This window comes from Planococcus citri, chromosome 1 (genome assembly GCF_950023065.1).
Source record: "Planococcus citri chromosome 1, ihPlaCitr1.1, whole genome shotgun sequence".
NCBI lineage: Eukaryota > Metazoa > Arthropoda > Insecta > Hemiptera > Pseudococcidae > Planococcus > Planococcus citri.
The window spans coordinates 37,515,139-37,539,550 of record NC_088677.1 but is presented as its reverse complement, the minus strand read 5'-3'; the positions used below and the strand labels follow the sequence as shown (position 1 = coordinate 37,539,550).

The 24,412-nt window shown below is 36.4% G+C and overlaps 1 protein-coding gene across 3 annotated transcripts; it reads right to left on the bottom strand.

The window, feature by feature from the left end:
• Window positions 1–10,086: 10,086 nt before the first annotated feature.
• On the bottom strand, window positions 10,087–22,712 carry LOC135831760 (dynamin-like). 3 transcript variants are annotated; one of them, XM_065344489.1, is made up of 16 exons: window positions 22,559–22,706; window positions 21,402–21,491; window positions 20,994–21,331; window positions 17,255–17,328; window positions 17,013–17,162; window positions 14,683–14,886; window positions 14,365–14,557; window positions 14,130–14,250; window positions 13,947–14,035; window positions 13,513–13,858; window positions 13,273–13,421; window positions 11,516–11,675; window positions 11,300–11,425; window positions 11,095–11,214; window positions 10,449–10,658; window positions 10,087–10,336 (listed from the first exon to the last, which is right to left on the bottom strand). In XM_065344489.1, exons 3-16 carry the CDS (start codon window positions 21,155–21,157, stop codon window positions 10,211–10,213), a joined length of 2,232 nt encoding a protein of 743 aa, XP_065200561.1. In that variant the 5' UTR covers window positions 21,158–21,331; window positions 21,402–21,491; window positions 22,559–22,706; the 3' UTR covers window positions 10,087–10,210. The 3 variants fall into 3 exon arrangements, with proteins under 3 accessions (XP_065200561.1, XP_065200563.1, XP_065200562.1); XM_065344491.1 differs by having other exon boundaries at window positions 20,994–21,246; XM_065344490.1 differs by lacking the exon at window positions 21,402–21,491 and having other exon boundaries at window positions 20,994–21,246; window positions 22,559–22,712.
• Between the last annotated feature and the right edge of the window lie 1,700 nt (window positions 22,713–24,412).

Below are 24,412 nucleotides of genomic sequence, written 5' to 3'. Positions count from 1 at the left end.
ACGAAATCAATTAAATGGAAAGAAATGTCAATCACCTATATTTATTTTTTTTTTGTTGGTATTAAAATATTTTATAGACCTTATTATTTTTTTTTTTGTTTAGAATTGATTGAAAGTGTGTGATGTTGGGTAGTTTAATGATTTGTAATTTTTGACATCGAAATAATTAGGTAGTTTTCTCACTCATTAATTTTGCCTCTATGCTCCTAAACTTGACCACACATACGCCGAGAGGTGTTGGCTAGCACACATACGCCGAGAGGTGTGGGTGAATAGAAACAAATTTCAGACTGAGTTTCCTATCTAATTAGTCACTTCTCGGAATATTGATCAAGACATTGTCTTAAAAAAAAATCGTCCGAGAATAGTTACTTATAATTGAGTAGTATATTCTCAATGAATTACGAATCACTCAACTGTGAGCTAGTTAACTTTGAACCATCCTACTTTTTGTGTTATTTTATGTGATCTAAAAAATATTTTATGTAAGGATAATTAGGTATTAATTAAGAGGCCTTATATCAACTCTGGAAGGATCGTAGTTTTTAATTAATAAAACTAGGTTCCTAACTTAGATCTACTTCCAGAGGATCGTAGTTGATAAATTAAGTACACTATTATATTTCTAATTTTATTTATTGGATTTTTAGTCTCGAGTCATTTTATTAACTTAGATCAACCATTCGGGATCGTAATAAAAAGTTCTCCTTTTCGAAAACGATCTCAAGTAGGCGGTCAAGCCACCATACATGAGGGTTTCCTACTTCCGAGAAATGTTGAGTTATTTACTAGTCTAATTATTTCTATTACGTCATAGTTATTCTAAATAAATTATAGTCTGACCTAAATATTAATGACTCGAGAATGACCACCTAATGGTTCAAGGGTGTTCCTAATTTGGATTTTTTGCATTTTCAAAAATTCTCACAAACATGTGTTTGTGATTTTTATAGGTTTTCGACTATTTTTAGACATATATTTTTTTTTGTATAAGAGTTGTTTAAAGCGTTGGCCTACGACTTTGAACTATCCTATTTTTATGTATATTTTTACTGTCTAAAAATATTCTCCTTTGATTTTAGTTAGGCGGTTATATTAAAAGATTGGCTTAGATTTCAGTCACGAGTCATTTTTCTAACTAAACTGACTATTTTCATACTTGATAAAGATTTTTTGGAAAATGTTTGTTTTCGAAAACTTACCCAAGTAGGCGGGCAGGCCACCATAAATGAGTGTTTTCGTGAGAAGTAGTCAAGAAACATAATCAAGTAGGCGGTCAAGCCACCATAAATGAGTGTTTTTTGACTAGGAAGTGTAGTCGAAAATTACTCCAAGTAGGCGGGCAGGCCACCATAAATGAAGATTTTCAACAAGGAAAAGACGAAATTTTAGACTCTCAGAATAATAAAAAATTCACATTAAGAGATAGACCATTACTTCAGATCAGCCAGGGAGAGTGCCCTGTTTCTCTGTGAATAAGATGATTTTTCTGAGAGGCAAGGATAGTCGAAAATGATCTCAAGTAGGCGGTCAAGCCACCATAAATGAGGATTTACGACTTAAGGAGGAATTTTAAGGAAAGAATGAAGTTAGCCTAAAAGTTAGATCAGACCTATTAATGACTCGTGAAGACGACACTAATAGTTCAAATTTTCTAGTTAAAATAGTTATGATAGTGGTGTTCCAACGTAGGCCTAATTTCTAACTATTTTTCTATCTTGGTGGTCAGGTTGGTGTGATTCGCAACAAACACGTTCCTAACTCTTATACTCGAGAAACCTAGATTTGTCAACCTTTGTTTCTCTAATTTGACTCGAATCAATAACCAGCAAAATGCTTTCGTGATTATAAAAAATCCACATTAAGAGATAGACCATTACTTCAAGTCAGCCAGGGAGAGTGCCCTGTTTCTCTGTTGGATAAGATAATTTTCACGAAAGGTTTTGAAAGTACCAATTATAAGCCAATTGATGAGATAAAAAATATTGTCACGCATTTTATTGCCAACCACGAAATTTTTCTTAAAAATGTCTATTTCATCTGCGAAAAGATGCAAAAAATGGAGTTGCACAAAATTCCAATTTTTGACTTAGCCACGCATTCCTCAAGAGGTGTTGGTATTTAGCCATACAGTCCTCGAGAGGTGTTGGTATGTCGGAACCGGAATAAAATACAATCCAAGCTCGCACTTGTATTTCACTGAATCGTTAACACTTTCCGAAAAGAAGATAGAAAAAATAAACTTACGTGATTTTCAGATGGAAAGAGTAGATCTACGAGAGATTTTTCCCTAATCATATTAATATTTCTCTGTACTTTGACAACTATTCGAAGTCCAAGAAACATTAAGTGATCGTAAAAATGACCTGATTAAAACACTACTAAAAATTTTGAAACTATTCCTATTTTCTTTTTCATGCACGATACATGAAAAAGACTCTGAAAAAATTCTCATTTTTTCGCACTTACAAAAAATATGAAAATTTTAGTTTTCTATGGGTGGGTTAGAGCTTAGGTTATTTCTGCTAGTTTCATGCAAAACTAGAAGATGCCTTACGTGCAGGGCGCCAAAATATGATATAATTAAAGGGGGAATGACTACGTTAGTGAGGAAGGGTTCGAAGTTTCCTCTACGTGATAGTGATTAGAAATATTCCTTACGTGGGGAATATTTGCCTTCATCCCAGACTAGCTCAATTTGGGAGAGTATATATCATTCACTTTACTATATCGATATTTCCTGATACTAACTAGAATAAAATAGACACCTTACGCCTTTCAATGATATTTTATTACAAATCAGCTCAAGTACTAGAGACATTTCTGTACATCTACTATAAACTACACACAGGTACGAGTATATGCTCGTATATGTTAGATAGACAGATAATAGATGGGTTTTCACTATTAGCATTATTAAACACGCGATGCGAGTTTCTCCACTCTTAGTTGTAAAAATATTTATATTAGGTAAAATTCGACAACGTTACAATTCGACACTAATTAATATTTTTACGTTATGAGAAATATTCATCCGGAAAAAGGCCCTTATGTCCTAAGTATCCATTCTCGAAATGACGCATCACCGTGGACTTTCCTATCCCACCCTCCCAGGAGTGACAGATAGGTCGTGGGTTTGAGAATATGTTTGAAAGTTTCCTTGATACCGATTATTAAGAATTATTTTAAGAGTCGTTATTAGAGATTTTCGAGTTATTAAACTAGATAATTCGCGTTTTGATCGAAACTGTACGAAAACTGCGCGAATCACCAATAAAAGGTCAACGGTAACGGATTTAATCAATTACGTTAATGACTTATAAATTTCCACGCCGAAAGTGGTACAAACAGAAATGAGATGACATGAGCTGGAAGAGCTCATGCGATCATAATCAGATGAGGTGGCCGAAACCATCTCATCTATGCGGAACTAAAACCAACTTGTCGCGAACTCGTCAAAGTAATAGAACATGATCAAGAAGACCATATCCAAAAACTAATGTTTTAGAACAAGCTAGCAATGTCTGTGCATCGCTTTATATACTATAAGGGATGTAGACAGGGTGCACTGAGGAACAGGTACAACCCTTTATGCGCGATGCGCGACCTAATAAACCAGACATGATCGATTAATTTGCATCACACAAATAAAGAAAATACACACGGACAGTCGTCCGTGCATATGTGTGCGTATGATTGACGTTTCAACCCTTATTTCCCCTACTGGATACATATAAAAATGCGTCTGTGTGTGTGAGCTGTCTCCACCCTCGCATTAAAATAGACATGACAGGTGATCGAGTGACATTTCCCCTACAATATACACACGAATCATGCGTGCGTCTCTGTGTGGGTGAATTAAATTGTATACGATCTTTTTATGAATGATCGTATACTTATACTAGCAGTTAACACATTACCGCAGCTTCCAGCATAGGGGAGGAAAAAGAATGTACTTTATGGTACATATAAATGTGTACCAGCATTTCGACGTATTTTCCTAAGAAAGACTGACACGAAATACTAGTAGAGTGTGTAGGGCAATCCTTCCCATATCAAGGGGACGAGGAAACGTCCATTTCTGCACATAAACATCGAAAACAGGTCAAATTATGCAAAAAAAAAATTTCGAGGCACCAGCCCCCTCGGAGGGGGGAGGGGAGGTCTAGGGGACGAGGAAACGTCCATTTTTGCGCATAAATATCGAAAACAGGTCAAATTATGCAAAAAAAAAATTTTGAGGCACCAGCCCCCTCGGAGGGGGGGAGGGGAGGCCACAAGGTCAAAAATATTGTCAAAAATGAAATCAGCGTCATCGAAAACCTATTATAAGCATAGGTCACATGATTTTTTGGAAAATTTTCAAATTTGGCACCCCCCAGCACCCCCAAAAAAAGCTCGAAGGTCAAAAATTTTGTCAAAAATGAATTCCGCGTCCTCAAAAACATATATAGGGATATGTCACTCGATTTTTTTGAAAATTTTCAAGGGCTGTTGTTGAACTTAGAAAAAATAATTGAGTCTGGAGATAGAAAAAATTTTCGAGGCACCAGCCCCCCTTTTGGAGGGGGAGCCCGAAAGTGCTCGAGACTCCCCCACGTAAATTGGTGGAAGCGTGACGGCGCTCGGGCGAAAACGCCGAAAAACGGCCTTTTTTTGGCAAAGTTTACTGATTGCGGATGGTCGAGTTGCAATTGCTCGAGGTCTCAAGACCCTTATTTTTGGATTTTTCTCAGCCCCCTTAAGGTCTGCGGATCTGGGACCACAACGTACCCGAATATCTTTTGGCTAGCCCAATTTTGAGCTATAGAGTTGCCGGATTGGACGCACGGAACGTACCGCATTATAGTCCGGATAGGCGCTAGGATAGCTCGCCGCGGTTCTTAACGTTCATGTAGTGTCGCGCAGCCGAGTAGAGAGCGCGAGTCCGAAGACGAGCCGTTCTGCCACGCGTCGTCGTGGAGCGAGCGCGCAGCTCGGGGAATTTATTCTCCGAGCCGGCAACCTCGTTCCACGGCGATGCCATGGGCAGTGCAGCCGTTCGTTCGGATTTCGCACTCTATGCCCGAATGCCTCGTTCACTCGCCCACCATTTGACCGCTTAGCCGCGTACGGCGTGTCGTGTCGTCGCGTACGTCCGGAGGACGATAACGCGCGGCGTTCACGATGCGATTTACCCATGCACCTGGTGTAGGGCCTTTGTGGCTCTCACACCGAGCGGCACACCAATTCTTTGGTTTCGGTTTAGCGCGTTCGTTGGTTTTTTGACTGTACGAACGTGGGGATTGATTTACATCTACCTATGAGGCGATTGCGCGAATATGGCAACGTATATACGAGCTTGTCGCGCATCAGCAGAACTAACTACCTTCTTCCAGCGAGATGAATTCATCCGCTGGAAGTGAGTTGACGTGTCGAGAGAGAGCTACTGTCAGCTGATCGATACCTGCGGGTCGAGTGCATGCGTGCGATGAGTTTGATCGCCGATTGGATTACTGCGCTGATTGAGTTTTTGCGCCGATCGGGTTCGTTTGCTCAAATGCTTCGGGCAAACGTGCGACTTAACGTTGCGTGTATGTAGAGTTGGCCCGAATTGAACAAGGTTCGCGCCAAGTTTTCTCCTCGGCGAGTCAACTAGACGGCCCGATATGACCGCGACTGGTTCGCAATCGTATTGGTGAGTCGTCTGCGTGAACGGCAAATGCGTTCCCGACGTCGAATGACGGTCAACGCGACTAATTAGAGAATTTGTTGTGGAGTCGGTGAGATCGCGAACGTAACGTTCGCGGTTAGCTGGCCGCCTCGCTTCCTTCACAAAGATTCTCGAACAGCCGCGTCCTGAATTCGATTGACGGACACATTTGCACGCTCATGGTTCAAACGTGCGTGACTTAACATCGCGCGTATATAGAGTTGGCCTGAATTGGACGTGGCTCGCGTCACGTTCTCTTCTCGGTGTAAAACCTCAGAGCGAAAGACGCACTCCAGCATAGGTACCAGCCTTGACGTCGGCGCTGGAGCTTAGGTCGGCACCGCGGAGAACGGTGGTGCGGCGAACTAATGGTACCTGGTTACTCGTATCCTTGGTAGTGCAGCGACTTTTTCGCAATCGGATTTGTGCGCTGATCAAATTTGTGCGCTGATTGGATTTGTAAGCCGATTGGATTTATGCGCCGATTGGGTTTGTTCGCTCAAATGCCTCGGTCGAACGTGCGACTTCACGTTGCGTGTATATAGAGTTGGCCCGAATTGAACATGGCTTACGCCAAGTCCTCTTCTCAGAGGGTCAACTCTGAGCGAAAGACGCACTCCAGCATAGGTACCAGCCTTGACGTCGGCGCTGGAGCTTGAGCCTGCACCGCGGAGAACGGTGGTGCGGCGAACTAATGGTACTTGGTTACTCGTATCCCTGGTAGTGCAGATGGCCCGATCAGACCGCGACTTGTTCGCAGTCGGATTTGTGCGCCGAGTGGATTCATGCGTCGATCGGGTTCGTTCGCTCAAATGCCTCGGTCGAACGTGCGACTTCACGTCGCGCGTATATAGAGTTGGCCCGAATTGAACATGGCTCAGGCCAAGTTCTCTTCTCGGCGAGCCAACTAGAAGTGCAGTAGGTAAGATGGTCTGATCTGACTGTTACTTGTTCGCAATCGGATTTGTGCGCTGATCGGATTTGTGCGCTGATTGGATTTGTGCGCTTATTGGATTTGTGAGCCGATTGGATTTATGCGCCGATCGGGTTCGTTCGCTCAAATGCCTCGGTCGAACGTGCGACTTCACGTCGCGCGTATATTGAGTTGGCCCGAATTGAACATGGCTCGCGCCAAGTTCTCTTCTCAGCGAGCCAACGCTGGACAACAGGTCCGGCGGCGAACACCTGCGGGTGTTTGTCAGCTCTTCACGGGGCACGCCTGCACGCGGCGAAGAGTGCCGGTCTATTCTGAAGCTGCGTATGGTGCAAGGCGGTCCACTGAACCATCGTCTCATTGATGCGGTGATTCAGTGTTCTCCCTTGTATAGTACCAGTTTTTGGTGATCGCAAGTGCCCCACCCGCCTCTTAGCGAGGCGTAATACTAATGAATTACCTGTGTTTACAGAGCTTGTAATCGACTAGATAATATAATGCCAGGTAAAGCGCTCGCATGCCCTTACTGCGGGGTACTGCAAAAGAAATTTACCCGCCATGTTGAGCGAGTGCATGCGGAAGAATCGCGCGTTCGCGATATCATGTCAAAAAGTGACAAGTTCAAAGATGAAGCGAAGTTAAAATTTCGCCGGGAGCGGTATCAACTGTTGGTTCACGAAGGCTCATCGAAGTTCAACGCGAAACAAAGGCAAGAATCTCGCCCTGATGACCTCATTTTAGCTCGCAAAAGTCCTGCCAAGGTGGTGAAATGAACTCTCCTCGAGTGCTCAGACTGTCGAGGCACATATGCTGACATTAAAAGGCACCAATGTCTCAAGCGCAAATCTCAAGATAAGAACATTCGGGATCGGGCTTTGCTTCATACCAGGACCGTGGAGTTGAATGATCCGGAGTTGGCAGAGTTTGTGGCGCCCATGAGGTAAGTTAGTGGCTGGTCCCAGGTCACACATTTTCATTGTTTCTTACCATGTTCATTCTTTTCAGAAATGACGAGATACTTGATATAATCAAAACGGACCCGCTACTCAGAAAATACTTGAAACATGAGCTGTCGAAGATCAACAACGTAGACAGTGACAACGACACCGATGAAGGCGATATTGACGATCCTGAAACTGCAGCTCCTGCACCAGATGACGCGACAAAAGCTTGTAAACGTAGCGCGCTATACAAGACGATCAAAGAGCGGAGAGTAACGGCGCTACGTCAGGGCGTACGTATTTTTGCGCGATTTGTCGAAGCGTTCCGCCAGAGATGCGGTCAGGATGTCGGCATGGTGGACATATACAAGCGGGATTATATCGGTCATATGCACCGCGTTGTGCGCACATGCACGAAAGGGTATGAATATGCGGAAGCGTGTAGGAAATATACATCGAAGCTAGGTAGGAGCTTAGTATCTGCAGCGAATATACCCAGGGAGTTTTTTTTTAATCGTGTGTCTTTCTGTTTCTTGCAGGAACGATGTACGATTTCGCTAAAAGCGAATTCAATGAAGATCGGAGCATGGTGAAACGAAGCACGTTTGAACTCCAAGTCGATATCATCAACAGTCACGCGCATTCTACCAGAGCGCACAAGGAGATGACAAAGAAGAAGGGACCGCCGTTAGGACCGCAGGTTAAAATTTTCCGCGAACATCTAGTGGAAAAAATGAAGGAGTTCGAAGCACGTGCCAAATCAGAATTCACCTACAAGGATTATAAGGAGTACTGTCGATACGTGATGGCGCGGGTCACGTTGTACAACCTGAGAAGAGCCGGGGAGGTGGGCTCAATGTCACACGAGCAGTTCAAGAATCGCGAGGAACGTAAGTATACAGATAGGCTTAGCGTAAGTAAGAAAGTAGTTAGTATATTTTTAATATGATGTTTTTTTTTCAGTCCCGTATAATCACACCTCGTTATGTATGAAAACGCCGGAGGAGAAACGCGTGGCAACCGAAGCGAGGGTTGTGACGTTGAGAGGGAAGAGCGAGCATCACCAGATGGTGATTGCTGTGCTCACACCGGAGATGACAAGTGCCATAAAGCGAATTAGAACGATTGGCAAGAACTTGGTGCCGGAAAATCCGTACGTGTTCGCCTCAGGAGGCGAGAAGGGAACTTACCTTCGGACCGATAAGGCGTTCGCCGTGATCTCGAAACGTCTCGGTCTGGAGGGAGTAACCACAGGCAAGATCAGAAAAATGGCGTCCACCAATGCAACGTTCGAACCAGACGCGAGAAAGAAGAAATTGTAGGTATCCAGACTTCCAAGCATGTTCTGTGGTGAGAAAAAATTAATAATCAAAAATTCTGTTCCCAGGTTATCCGCGATTTTGGGCCATGACCTGAAAACACACAGTAGGATCTACGAGGAGCACATGGCGACAGGTGACGCACGCTTTTTTCACGTACCGGCCATTCTTAACTTCTTCGATACAGGCTGCGGAGAGTTAGATCATCTCGAGACATTTTTACCTGCACCAGAACCGGAGGTAACGGAGAATCATGAGCCGGGAACCAGTGTGTACTTTGGAACCAGAGTAGAAGTTGCTATTGACACATTTTAACTGATTTGCATATAGGAGCAGAGGCATGAGTTGAGTTGTCAAAAAAGCGAGCCCCGAAGGGGCGAGAGGCCTGAGCGGAGCGAGGGCCAGGGCGAGCAGCACGAGCGAAGCGAGTGCGCGAGCAGGGTGTGGAGCCCGTGGAGCGACCTAGGGGGCAAAGCCCCCCAGTTGTGTACTGAAAAGACTTCATAAAACTTAAAATATGCAATTCAAAGTCTGGAATAAATTGAGTTTTTTTTTTGACCAAATTTTATTGGCTCAATTTTTGTTTTACTATAAATAGACTTCCGACTCTAAAACATATTCACGTTGATGTTGAATGATTTTTTTTTCTAGAGGGGATTGCTTTCAAAAATTTGAAAATTGTACTCATACTAGTCGTGAGATATCTTGGGTTAATATTTTCACTTCTTTCTAACTAGGATAAAACTCTTTTCATTTGTATTTTTTTCCACAAAGTTGATTAATTCTGATTCCTAGTTGAATGTACTTAGTACTTATTACGTAGTTACGTACCTATTATTTGTTTCGTTGTCCTGGTAGGAGATGTCGGCAGTTTACCTTTCATTTCTATTACTGCCAGTGGTCTATTTTGCTCCACCATTCTCTTTCCAGAACCAATGTATTTCATGAGACGTTCATTCTAACTTTACTTTCTCCTGTGTTGTCATTTCGGGTTTACTTGCGTTAGTTTCAATGGTTATTTTCAAAGCCTGGTTTGTCGTGTTTTATAAATCATTCGAGGCTTCCTTTTAAGGATATTTTTATTTTTAAAAAAGCACGAGTACTTACTTATGTCAATAAAAAACCGAGAGTAGAAAATTTTAAAAATATTCAAAATACCTTCCTAGAATGATTTTATTGCATTTGTTTGAAATGCAAGAAATGTATATGAAGGTATTTAATTGAGATAAAATTGGAAAGTATAAGTATAAGGCCTTAATATTAAAATATCATAAAATACTTAGATAAGATAAACTTTTTAACATTTTGTTGAAATATCATCAAGTCAGGTAACAATCGTAGACTTTGCTACATCACCAATAATTTTAAGCGCTTCTTTGCACGCACGATGCATTTTCATCACTTCTTCGCGTTTCGCTGTTTCTTCCTCGCCTTCATCCATGAGTGATGACTGTTCCATCAGAAAAAAAAATGATTCAATACAATACATTTATTATTAATTGAAACTGGAAACGCTACGACATGATAGAAATTGGTATGAACAGGAGGAAGTAGTTTTATACCTGATTTTCGCACGTATTTAGATGAGCCGGCAATTCGACGCTGATGAAAGTTTTTACATTCATTACAATCAGGTTCATGATTATTTTCGGTAAATGATCACGGAAAGTTTTCATCTCGATTTTCATATACGAATCTACCAAATTGAGAATCTTTTCTACTTGATTTCCCAGTGAATCTTTCGGCTGCGTGTCTTCGTCCACGTTCTCTAGCTAATAAAATATTTCCAATATTATTAGGTATACTCTTGAAAGGACTTTTAAAACACACTACACAGTAGCATCGGTGAATCGTTTTTTTGCCTTTGATCGTCAAAAAATTCAAAACTATCATAAATTTTGTTTAAAATTATTTTAATACCAATATTTTTTGACTAACTAGATCATGTAGGGCGATTTTCAAACCATACTGCGTTACCTAGGGTATTTTTGTTTGAGTTTTTTTGCATTTGATAAAGATTGAGTCAGTTACAGGGGAATTTTTATCACGTTATTTTAAGGTAGGTACATACATAGACGCATCATTCAATTTACCCTTCTCTAATAAAAAACCCCAAAAAATTGGAAAAACGATTCACTCTAATTTTTGCAATAATTATGTGTATTTGATCGTTTTTCGGATTTAAATTCGAGTTCAAATCATACTTACGTCAGATATGTCTGACAGCGAGTCAGATTGATCGACAAGTATGCCAACTTCGAGGAAAGACGATGTCCACAAACTCATATCATTCGGATTTTTACTACAGAACTCCAATTGTTTGTGATCCTAGATATAACATGACAAAATAAATATGCTTACAATGACATCGCCGCATTGGTTACCATGAGATATAGACGCGTTCTGCCATTACCTGAAATTTTTTTCTGTTTTTCAGCTTGACCAAACGGAATACTTTCTTACGGGGCTCACCGAATACTTGTTCGACTAATTTCAATTTCAATCCATCCAAAGGTAAAGTGGCTTTTTTATAGCGTTCCTACGTTATGACATTTCGCGAATTAAAAACAAAATATATCATTAAAGCATTACATCACAATCTTCAATTCGTCTTTAGAAGCATACTCACATTTCTATCTTTATACCACGAAAGATATTTATTCGTCAATACGAACCAATAATCGCGAGGTCCATCTTTCGAGTTGCCCACATTTTGAATAGTCATTAATCCTTTTCGAATTATTTTGTATGCGAAAACAGTGTCTTCTTTTACTTCTTGCGCTTTGTGCCTTCACAAGAAAAACCATAAAATTAGTCGTTTTGATCTCGTAGCAATAAATGTCTAATAACTAATTACGACGAATTACCAATTTACCTTAAGGGATATCATCTAACCCTACTAACCCAATTTTGAATTATAAAAAGTAATTTTTTCAGTTTTGGTGAATTTTTCCAATTACAAAAAATTGAAATTTTTTATCTACTTATCGTATGTCCAAGAACTTACTCTCCTATTTCTTTTTTCCAATAATTAAAAATTTCCTTGTAATTTAAAAAAAAATTTCAAAATTGAAAATTGGTACCATGAGTAAGTAGGTACCTATATTCTTTCCCAGAAATTGAAAATTTATAATTATCAATAGGTACTATTATTTAAAAATTTGTCAAAAATTGAACTTGAAAATCTGCAATTTTTTCAAAAACCAAAGATTTATATTTTTTTTATAAATTTAAAATGTGTAAATTTGTGATTAAATAGGTAGATATAAAATAGATATTTATTTTTTTTTTAGTTTGAAAATTTAAACATTTTTTAAAAAGTAAAAATTAAAATTTTTTCATTAAATTAAAATTTGAAAATTTTTATTACTTAAAATTGAAAATTTTAGAAATTTTTAAAAAATTGAAAATTGGTATTTACGTATCTACTTGAGTATCTAAATTTTATGTTCAGAAATCGAATATTTATAAATCCCTATCAATATTTTTATTCTGAAAAGTTTTAAAAATTGATTTAAAAATTTGCATCTTTTCATAAATTAAAAATTTTGTAGTAAATTTTTTCAAAAATTGAAAATTTGTAATCATTTTGAAAATTGGGAATAGGATTGTTTTAAATTCAAATATATCCAAATTATGGTATTTTTTTACGATTTAAAACAAATTGAAGATAAAATTGAAAATTTTGTACATTTTTTCAAAAATTGAAAAATTTGTAGATAATTTTTTTCAAAAGTTTAAAATTTAAAAATTAAAAATTCGAGGAATTTTTTAAAATTAAAAAATAGCCAAATTATAGTTTTTCTTACTATTTAAAAAAATAAAAATTTGTAGCTAGGTGACAATTTGAAATTTTTCAATTTTTCAAAGAATTAAAAATTTTTACTTGCATTTTCCCAAAAATTGAAAACTTTGCATTTTTTTTCAAAAATTAAGAGTTTATGAGTTCTTTTGAAATTTAAAAATTAGTAAATTTTCTCAAAAGTTGAAAATTTGAAAAAGAATTTTTTTAAATTAAAAATTAAAGAAATTTTTTTGAAATTGAAAATTGGCAGATAGGTACTTACTTTTCTATTTGAGTAAGTAGTGAGCATCTACCTATTTTTTTCAGAAATTGAAAATTTTTAATACCTAAGTATAGGTACTTTTATTCTAAGAGTTTTAAAAATTATAAATTTGTAAATTTTTTCAAAGTTCAAAAATTTTGCAAAATTTTCAAAAATTGAAAATTTGTCAAAAAAAAAATAAAGGATGTACATAGAAAGTTGTATGTATTGTTGTTTATTATCTATTGAGAAATTCAAACTTTCCGAATTACCCCCTCCCATTAAGTAGGTACATCAGTATTCGCGAACACGTAGCAAGATGGATTATTTTTTTGCAAACCTGATGATATCATCCTGAGGTATGTTGATCAGGGATAACTCGCAGGCCATGAACGTGTTGATATATTCTTCGCATACTTCATCGCGTCTCAGAATTTGCTCCATGAGTATTCTTTCGGTCTCTTCTCTTAGACGTGGGTATCTGTTCATCTGGGGCAACGGAGGAAAAAAATAAGTATACAACTTCGATGTGATTTTGCCTCTCAAATGGTCGTTAATACCATGGGAAAAAGATACTTACTTTTTCGAGGCAAAGTTGTATAATTTCCTCCAACTCGGTTACGACTAATTCCTTACACTTCAAGCTGGGTTCTTTAAGCTTTCGTATATGCTTCGTGACTACAGTTTCGAAGGCCTTATCGGGCGGAAATAAGCCATTTCTGATAGCGTGAATGTTTTGAATAGCGAGCGTGATTTCATTACGTAACGCTTCCTCTTCGATTATTATTTTGGCAATTTCGGATTGCAAACTTTCGTGGAATATACGATTGATTTTAGCACCGCCGGACAGCTCAATTGTATTGATCTCCGTCGCAATGGATCCTTCGACTATGGTACCAAAATCGTCTCTCAATTGTTGGATCATTCTGCCAAGCACAATAAGTGTGAATAAATTAATCATTACCTACCTACATAAGAGTTTCATATATTTGTATGTGTATAGGAGATACTCACTGTTGCATAATTTTTGCTTTCGCTAACGGATCATTTGGATTGAGGCGGTTGATGGTATCCATTTCTTTATCTAGGTTTGCTTTTTGTTTCTAGGATTGAAAAATAAATTTAAAATGATGATTATTGGCCTTCTCGTTCGAGCAATTTTACGTCAGTTGGGAGAGAGAGGCGAGAACGACTTACTTGTATTTTTTCCCTTAAACTGGGTAACGTATTTCGAATGTGCTTAGTCAACTGTTGATTCAAAACTTTTTGTAGATGCGGCGTTCCTAGTTTATCTGCCATATGTCGATAAGCTGGATTACTGTGAAAATGCAACGAATTAAAAAAAATATTGAACTTGAAAAAATATTACCACTGTTGGCCTTACCTACCACAATGGTAATATTTTTAAGCGTGGATGGCAAATGAAACATACGTTTGGAAAAATTGTTTTTCAGCTTGCAACGCGGCTTTGATGTCTTTACGTCCATCTATATCTTTTTGACTTCTATTCACTACGCCTATATAGCCTCTACGTAAAGGTAACAATTTATTTTCCAGAATATCGCGAGCATCTGTTCCTTCGTCCATTAAATCCAATTTTGTAAGAACGCCGATCGTTCGATCACCTGAAATAAAACAAGTTATGAAAATCTTCCAGTGTCCCAGACGCTTAGGAGCTTAGGAACGCAAGAATGAAAATACCCATAGCCCCGCCACAGGCATTATACAAAATTACGAAATCAGCACAAACCTTTCGGGTCAACTTCTTTCGCAATTTTCAAAGCATCGCTATTGGCTAAATCCGAATTAGCCGGACTTATCGCTAGTATGATACAATTATCATTCTTCACGAATTCTAAAACCATATCTCTGATTTGCGTCTCGATATCTGTCGGCTGATCGCCTATAGGAACTTTCGTTAAACCTGGCAGGTCTATTATTGTGAAATTCAGTACTGAAACATAAAACCAACTTATTCACAAATTTTTCAAATTTCGTCGTCGTCGTCGTGGTTCCTTGTCCTTTACAGGACATTGGAAATCGCATTTTTGTGGTACTCTAACAGGGTGAGGCAAATGCCTAATATGCCACTAGTTACCTAAAAATTTTTAATTTTTTTTAATTTTGAAAAATTATAAAAGTTTTTAAATTGATTTTCAAATTGATAATGGCTTTCTGAAATTTCTTTCAAACTTGAAAAAATCCTCAGACGTGCTTTATAAAATTGTAGAAAAAGATTAAAGCTTTACACTTACGTGTAAAAGTCTTGCACTCAATACCAATAGAAAGATACCTGCAGCACTGAAGATCAGTGGGCTGCATGCATGATATTGTACAGAAATTTTAAGATTTTTATTCGGACTAATTCCTACAAAAGGTTTTTTTGCGGGATACTGTAGGGGAAGGGGTCCTATTTAACATACTAAAAGTCTCACCCCGTACCCCGCGTGCGTCGCGTGCTAGAGCGTGAAAAGTGTCACGCCGCGGTGTTTTTTGCGATTTTCTCGCGAGGGGTTGATTTTACGTCGAAAATAGCTTTATTTTTGTGTTCTACGTAAAATTTCCGATCTAGTGATATGTCAACTGTCCTTCTAGCCCCAAGGGGGGTGGAGCTAGAACCATTCAAAAAAGGGGGGTTTCCTGAAAAATACATAAAGACTATAGGGGCCTAAGAGGGGTGAAATGGTCCCCAAAAGCGTTCGAGTTGATATTAGCATGGAAGATGGGTACCATTGAGAAACTTCCGCGTGAAAAATTTCAGATCCACGCCACCTCCCCTTTTTTGGGAACCCCCCTTTTCTAAAATTTCAATAACACTTTTCTCGGCCCCATTTTACTCGATTTTGAAAATTTTTCAGTATGTTATGTATATCCTTAGTAGGTATCCCCACAAATGATTTCAACCCGGCGTGGATCTGAAATTTTTCACGCGGAAGTTTCTCAATGGTACCCATCTTCCATGCTAATATCAACTCGAACGCCTTTGGGGACCATTTCACCCCTCTTAGGCCCCTATAGTCTTTATGTATTTTTCAGGAAACCCCCCTTTTTTGAATGGTTCTAGCTCCACCCCCCCTTGGGGCTAGAAGGACAGTTGACATATCACTAGATCGGAAATTTTACGTAGAACACAAAAATAAAGCTATTTTCGACGTAAAATCAACCCCTCGCGAGAAAATCGCAAAAAACACCGCGGCGTGACACTTTTCACGCTCTAGCACGCGACGCACGCGGGGTACGGGGTGAGACTTTTAGTATGTTAAATAGGACCTCTTCCCCTACAGTATCCCCCAAAAAAACCTTTTGTAGGAATTAGTCCGAATAAATCCTCTCATTTCACCTAAAATTCCTGTACTAATAAAGCAACGCTTCAAAAGAAAGTTGTATAAACAATGGTGAACGTGGCAAAGTTATAATATTCATAAATAGAACAATTACAAAATTATTTAAAAAGAACACACTAACAGTCGAATTGCTTTACATGAAAAGGTAAGTATGCAGACCACAAACATACCATTTCATGCCCATAGAAATAACAATACGTAAGGTTCAGCTAACGAACATAAACATATACTATACTAGCGATAAAAGCTCTACGCGGCAGGCTCAGAGCCACTTCGCTGTACCTAATCGGTTCAGCTGCATGCGCATTTGATGAAGCACAGATAGTTGCTCTAAGGAAACTTTCCGGCGCAATCCTACTCGTTACAAAATTAATATTTTAAAAAAAATCAATTTTATTTATTTGAATTAATAAAAATATTAAGTAAGTAAAGTAATATTCAAATTTGAAAATATTTCAATTATGAATAATACACCTATTTTGTTTTTCAAACTTCTGAAAAATTATTAAATTCTTTGATGAATGTGACTTTTTGAAAACTTGTAAAAAATCGTTAAAATACTTATTAACTCTGTAATTTCTGGCTGATTTTTTTTTTTTTTTTTTTTACTAAATTTCTTTGACTGAATTTTCATTTTAGGTAGATCCTTATGTATAAGTAAAACTTTTTCATGTTAATACCCAAGCATGCCTTGTTAGAAAGATCGAATAATGGGTATAAAAAAGGATCAACTTACCATGTGGCGAATATATACTTAAATTGATGGGAATTTTGGAAATTCCTTTATTTTTCCCGGTAAGTCTATTGGTTTCAGCTTCGATTTCTTTTCGAATTTCATCGAAATTCTCAAATTTTTTACCTTTTTTGTGTAAAAATTCGCCATACTCTGTAAATTGAAAAGGAATGCACTGTGAGAAAATTATTCAAAACCGTGAGCAGCACAAAGTTTTTGAGATAGTTTTTTTTTTGAAAACATACCCAATTCACTGTGGTTTAATTGCAAAATCAACGGTCTCCTGGTGACAATTCCGACACCGCGAGGTAAAAAATCTCTGTAAAAATCAACATGATTCGTAAAACATTGCGAATAAATTAATAGGCCTACATTGCATCAAGAAAATTTCAAGGTATCGTTAAAAAAAAATTGATAGGAAATGCAAAGAACATATCTTGCCATGTTCACTTTAGTTATGAATAATTTTTATTCTGGATTCATTCAATGTCTAAATTCTCGAGGTCATGATGCTCGTAATTTAGGTTTTCAAATAAACATAAGCTGCCCCACATCTTCGTATTTTTTTTTTTTTTATACCCAAATTGATATACTTAGTTAGTTAGGTATCTAATTATTTAGCTATATTTTTTTGACAAGAGTTTGTTAAAGTTTGTATTTGCAATATTTGTGTGGAAATCCTTTCCAATGAATTTTCATTTTTCAAGCCTCCATGAGCGTAGGTATGGCTTTCCAAAGTAGGTATGATAAATAATTTTAAAAAACCAACCAATTTTTTCAATATAAAATGTGTGCGTGCATCTAAAAAGAAAAAGGGCCCACATTGACGATTTGATTTACCTACGAGTTGCGGCGATTTTTCTGAAATAAAGTCAAAATTATCGTTTTTGAGATTTTCAGCGTTTCTGACTGAGTGAACACTGCTATGTCGCGAACCACGATAACCTTGGTATGGTGTTACGGCTATAAGATGTGAACACGTGTTGCCTGTCGCGCCGTTACTATGGCAACGTTACCTGCATTCCTCCCTTCACCCTGTCAATGATTTCTAAATTTGGATGTCTCCGCGAATTTCAGTCTCAAAAGGCTGGGCTCTTTCGATCACAAATTATCGACTATGTGGCACCTTTTCAGATGCAGGTAGCACGTACACATCATAAATATGTTTTAGATTCTTGACCATAAATTCCAGTTCAAGTTTAATAATAATATTTATGAATTTTATGATAACAAGAACAACCGAATAACGAAAATTTTCCCAGTCTGATAAAGAATTAAAGGCTTCTGAAAAATTATGAAAACTTTTAGATTGATTTTTAAAGGTTATTGATAATTTTTTGAGATTCCTTTTAAACTTGAAAATTTTTTTGAAGATGTCATGGCTAGAGCTGGGATTTTTATGCTTCGCATATTTTTCTACGGACTAGAAAAAGTGCAGATTTGATGTGATCTCCGAGAATCATGAAATTTCCAGACGAATGAGTCCAATATCATTTTACATAATATTTCCGACCAAATTTGCATGTTTTAGCATTTTAAGGGAAAACCTGCATATTTCTATTTATTTGAGCGTTTTCTGGTATTTTTTTTGCAAATTTGCGGAAATTTCGCCAAAATTAAGATTTTTAAGACTTCTTTTTTTTTTTAAATCTCAACACTGCTGAAATGTCATCAAAAAAATTTGTTTGGTTTCTAATTTTTTTCGTTAAATTTTTATTTTTTTTCACCTCTTGATTTTATGAATTACGAATGATAAGTATTGATAAATTTAATTTTATAAATGATTTGTTTTGCCTATTTTTGAAAAAAAAGAAAATGAACTTTTTTGATCACTGGGTTCATTTTGTTCTAAATTGAGGAATTAACAGTTTTCATTGTTTTTCAGCCTGCAAAAAATCTTTTCCATGAATACATCAGTCAAACTGAAATTTTTGTACCTATATTTTTTGCATATTTTGGGTGAAAAAAATTGTATTAAATAGGCCTATTGCATATTTTCATCATATTTCTGCGTGAAAGTCCCAGCTCTGGTAATGACTTATTGACATTTCATCAGGCTTATGAAAAATTATAGAAATTTCATTCGACTTTTTATAACTTTCTGACTTTTTTTGGGCCTTGAAAAAATCTATAAAATTATGCTTGACTTTTGAAAAATTTTAAATTATTTATATTTTTTTTGACATCTCAACATTTTTTTAGGCTTAAAAAATTTGTGATATTGTCAAAGATTTAAAAATTCTTAAAAACGCTGAGATTTTTTGAAATCTTATCAAGACTTCTGAAAATTATAAAAATTTAGCAAATAATTAGACTTTTTGACTTTGTTTTTTTGAATCTTGAAAAAATGCTTGGAGACGCTTCCCACTTTTGAATGTCGATAAATACCTACATTATTTTTTTCTCAATTTTTTCGTTTTAAAATTTCCTCAACTTTTTTTTATTTTGTTAATTTTTTCATTTAAAAATTTTTTTATTTTGTAAATTCTTCAACTTGAACAATTTTTTTTTCAATTTCTACATTTCAAGTAAGTACATAAGCTACAGGGTGTCTGGTAAGTGGTTAGCCAAACCTCAGATTCGGATATAACCGAGTAGACTAAAAAAAAAGCGTTATATGAAAGTGTTGCCTATCTTTGAAATTTAAGGGGCAAATATCCTTCAGAAAAAAAATCAGCTCAAATTAATTTTAAATAAGAGGGATGGGAAGAACGTCAAAAAATGAACAAATTTTGTCATTATGAATTTTTGCCCAACTTGAAAATTGAAGGAGCAAGCAAATGTGGGTTCGAAAAAATCAGCCCAAATGAATTTTCAATAAGGGGGTGAATAGAGCATCAAAAACTAAACTAATTTTGTTAATTTGAATTTTTGCCTAAAATCAAAATTGAAGGGGCAATAATTTAATTTTCATGTTGAAAAAATGTGTTAGGACTAAGAAAATTGAATTATTGCCCCTTCAATTTTGAAGTTAGACAAAAATTCATGATAACAAAAGTTGTTCAGTTTTCAATGTTCTATCCATCCCCTCTATTGAAACTTCATTTGGGCTGATTTTTTCGAACCCACATTCGCTTGCTCCTTCAATTTTCCAGTTAGGCAAAAATTCATAATGACAAAATTTGTTCAGTTTATGATGTTCTATCCATCCCGCTCATTGAAAATTAATTTTAGCCATTTTTTCCAAAGGTATTTGCCGCTTAAATTTTACAGATAGGCAACACCATCATTTCACTTTTTTTTTTTTTTGTGGTACCCGGTTATATCCAAATCTGAAGTTTGGCCAACTACTCGCCAGACACCCTGTATAACTTTTTTCTACAAATTCTCATTTTGTAATTTTTTCAATTCACAATTTTCTCCTGAATTTCTACTTTATAATTTTTTTCATTTTTGTTTTCAATTTGTGTACTTACATTTTTTTTTATATTCAATATTTTTTGCAACGCTACATAGGTATTTTTAAAAATGCGAAATATTTTCATTTTGAATACCTATTGCACCTAGGTAACAATTTCAAAATTTTCAATTTTTTAAAGAATTAAAAATTTTACATTTTCCCAAGAATATAAAAATTTGTAATTTTTTGCAAAAATCAAGAATTTGTAAGTTTCTTTAAGAGTTTGTAAATTTTCTCAAAAATTAAAAATTTTAAAAAATCTATACAAATGGGAAATTTGAGACATTTTTTTGAAATTGAAAATTGACAGATATCTACTTTTCTACTCGAGTAAGTATGTACCTATTTTTATCAAAAATTGAAAAATGGCCCGGTCTTCCTCCCCCAATAAAAAATCAGACACATGACACATTCTCAACAGTGTAATTTGGAAATTTCGAACTGAGATGTACTTGATTACTTATCACTATGTCACAACCAAGAGATCAAATTTTGGACACGACAAAACTCGAAAGTTTTTTCTTTTGAAATAAATAAAATAATGGGAAAAAAATGGAATGAGTAAGGTATATAATATTACTCACCTGCCAACAAAATTTTCCAAAACCGAACTTTTGCCCGCACTCTGGACACCGACGACGGCAATCTGAGGGAGATCGAATTGCACAGTAACGTCGAGCTGAGTAAATGCATCTTGCAATTTGTTGACGATTGGAATTAACCGTTCTAAACCTGGATTCCCAGCCATAATACTGTCAGGAACCAGCAATCGCAGTTGTCAACTTGAATTTATCCAAACCGATGATCAATATAATTATCACTCTAAACCACGTTAGCCTTGAAACACAAATTCACGAACAATAATTCATGGTCCATATGGTTGATGCTGAGCCGGCCGCGAAGCTTGCAAGAATAAAGCACGCTGATTTCAAATGCGCGCGCATTATTATAGAATATTACGTAAGGAGTTATGTGTTAGTGTGCCGAATTACCAGCTGTTGAGATACCAGTGTAGAATACGTGCAGGAGAGACGATCACAGTACAAGAGGGTTCGGGTTCAAGTCTGCCTGTAACCTTGAATCTATTAAAAAAAAATTTCACTAAAATTCCGATTTTTTTTCGAATGGATTTTCAGGCGAACGAACCATTTTTGATAGTCGAGGTTAAGGTAAGATTGGAATTGGATGACTAAAAATTTGGCAATTAGGCCTACTGATACCTGAAAAACAGCTGGAAGACCGTTTTTTTTTCAGAGGTGCTGTGAACCTACATTTTTGATGAGTAACTCGTCAAATTGATTCTTAGGGGGAAGTGAAAAATTTTTTCCTCCCGCCCTCAAAATCAATTTTCCCTCCCTTCCCCAAATTAATTTTGTCTCTTACAGCACTAAAATAGGTAATTACATGTTATTATTATTATTTTTTTTAAATTTTCGCCCTCGCTTCGTTCAGAAATAATTACTTGAAACAAAAAATCAGATCAAATGATTTTTTGGAATTTTTGATGGAAAATCTGGGGGCTGTGACGAACTTCTTTAATTTAGGGAACTATTTTGTCAATCAAAAATAGGTACTGGTTTTTCTCCCTTGAATTTTTGAATTTTCCAGAATTTGCGCCCTCGCTCCGCTCGGGCATAGTTATTTTACTTTACAGTCACATAAAATGATTTGTTTGCTCTCGCTTCGCTCGGGCCAAATTGGCTACTGCTAATAATCATGTAGGTATGTACATATGTCCAAATCAAACTCCTTTTCTCGCAAAAATATGCTCATTTTTTCGAGCTAAAAAAATGTTGGAAATTTTTCGCTGTCCAAGTTGGTATTTTTAACGATTTTGCCTACCTATTTCCAAAATATAAAATTGTGAGGGGGGTATTGAAAATAGAGGGGAACTCGTCAAATGCCGAGGGGGATCACAGCACCTCTGTTTTTTTTGTTTTTTTTTCAAGTAGATATGTATCTACAATTTAAAAAAATGAGAAACTCAGAAAAAAGCAAGTGTGGTTCAAGTTGGGGTGAAATTTTTTCATTTCCAAAAGTACTCGAAATTAATTGAAAAATTTGGCGTTCTGTTCAACATGGCAATTTCTGAAGCCGGCGCGGCGTGTATTATTCCTACTAGCATCCTTACAGGGGAAAAAAAACTTACGGAATTGTTCACGAAGAAAATGGTCGCGGATGGCCGAGATGGCACTAGAATACTATGTACGTAATTTATCGTCACAAATTAATTCGATTGGCCCATGCCACCGGTTACTTTGACGTCATTACTGTAGTCGCGCTACGAATACTGAGTCTGAACTTCAGGATATACGTAGGTTGCTAGCTTGATAATCGCATACATATTAATGCGATACCGCTTATCATATCGTTTTTAGTCATATGAATTACGAATCACGAATTGCGATGTTGATATATCTATCAACCATTATTATGCTCGTCATTTTTAAATGTATAACTCAAATGCTTTCAGCGAAGAGAAGAAGGAAAAACTGGTCTGATGTGACGATCTGACTATTTGTCTTTCTCCCTCTTGTTGTTTCGAGCAATGCAATGGTAGAATTTTTTGTATTTAGAATTTTACAAAATTATCATAAAAAACCACCTGCTTAATTATATCAAAGTCCACTTTATATCTTGAGATATTTAGGTACTTTGTGGGAATGTGGGGAAGTATTTTGCATTTGCACTCATTCACAATTTTTTCATTGTGTAATTGGATTTTCCATATATATTTTTCATCGTTTCGACGAACTTGGGAATGACGATTACGAGAATGTTGAAACAAACCTGATATTTCTCGCGAGGTATCAGGGATGGAAGAACAAGGAATTTTGTTCTTCGTTCTTTTGTTTCTGAAATGAATTTTCACAATATGTTCTTTCTTTCGTTCTTTCTCAAAACTCGGACACTTTGTTCGTTCTTTCGTTTGTTCGTTCTCTCGTTCTTTGATTTTTTGGTTCTCCGTTCCCAGTGTTCTTGTTCTCGTAATTTTCAATTTTTTTTGCATATATGCCCAATTGTGGCACTTTTTTCTCAAATTTTGACCCAAAATATCCCAAAATGTTCGAAAAATGAATAAAAAAATGGAAAAACACTGAAAACAGAGTGAAAAAAAGAAGAACGGGAACAAGATAAAAAATCAGAAGAACGGTTCTTGTTCTTCTGTTTTTCAAAGACGAATAAAAATTTCTATTCTTTGTTCTCAGTGTTCTTCACTGGGATTTTTCCAGGTGTTCGTTCTTTCGTTCACTCATTCTTTCAAAAATTGGTTGTTCTTTTGTTCTTTTGTTCTTCGTTCCTGTTCGTTCTTCCATTCCTGCGAGGTATATGATTTCGGAATTCAATGACAAATTCTAAGAAAAAACTTCGGTAAATCAATGGTAGTGAACATATCTAAAATAAAAGAAATTCAAGAAAAAAAATTCACAAAAAAATACCCTCATCAGAAGAGAGCTTCATTAAATTTCTATGGGATTTTTATAAATTTTCAAAAGTTTGAAATATTATCAAAAACTTCAAAAAGTTATAAAAAGTCAGGTAATTTTAAGAATTTTTACATTTTTTAATGCCTGACAAAATGTCAAACGGTCATTATTAATGAAAAAAAAGAACAAAAAACAAAAAAAAGTATAATTTTCAGTGGTATGATTTATTTATTAGGGTATTAATTTTTAAATACTTGCCTAAATGAAATATATATATATTTTTAATAAATTTTTTCTGGTGCCTTCAGACTAAAAACCCCAGAGGGGTAATGTAATCCAGGGAAATGTTCAGAATTTAATGCTCTTTAAAATGAGATATTAACCACCTTTCTACCGGGTGACCGAAAAGTAGTTCCGGTGCAGAAATGCTTCTCAAAAATTCCCTAATCAACTTATCCAAAAAATTCAAATTGCTGTGTCACCCTTGGTCCATTACTGTTCAAACACCAACCATCTTAAAAAATTGCAATTGTTTTAAAATTTATGACGAGACAATAATTCACTCAATAATTTGA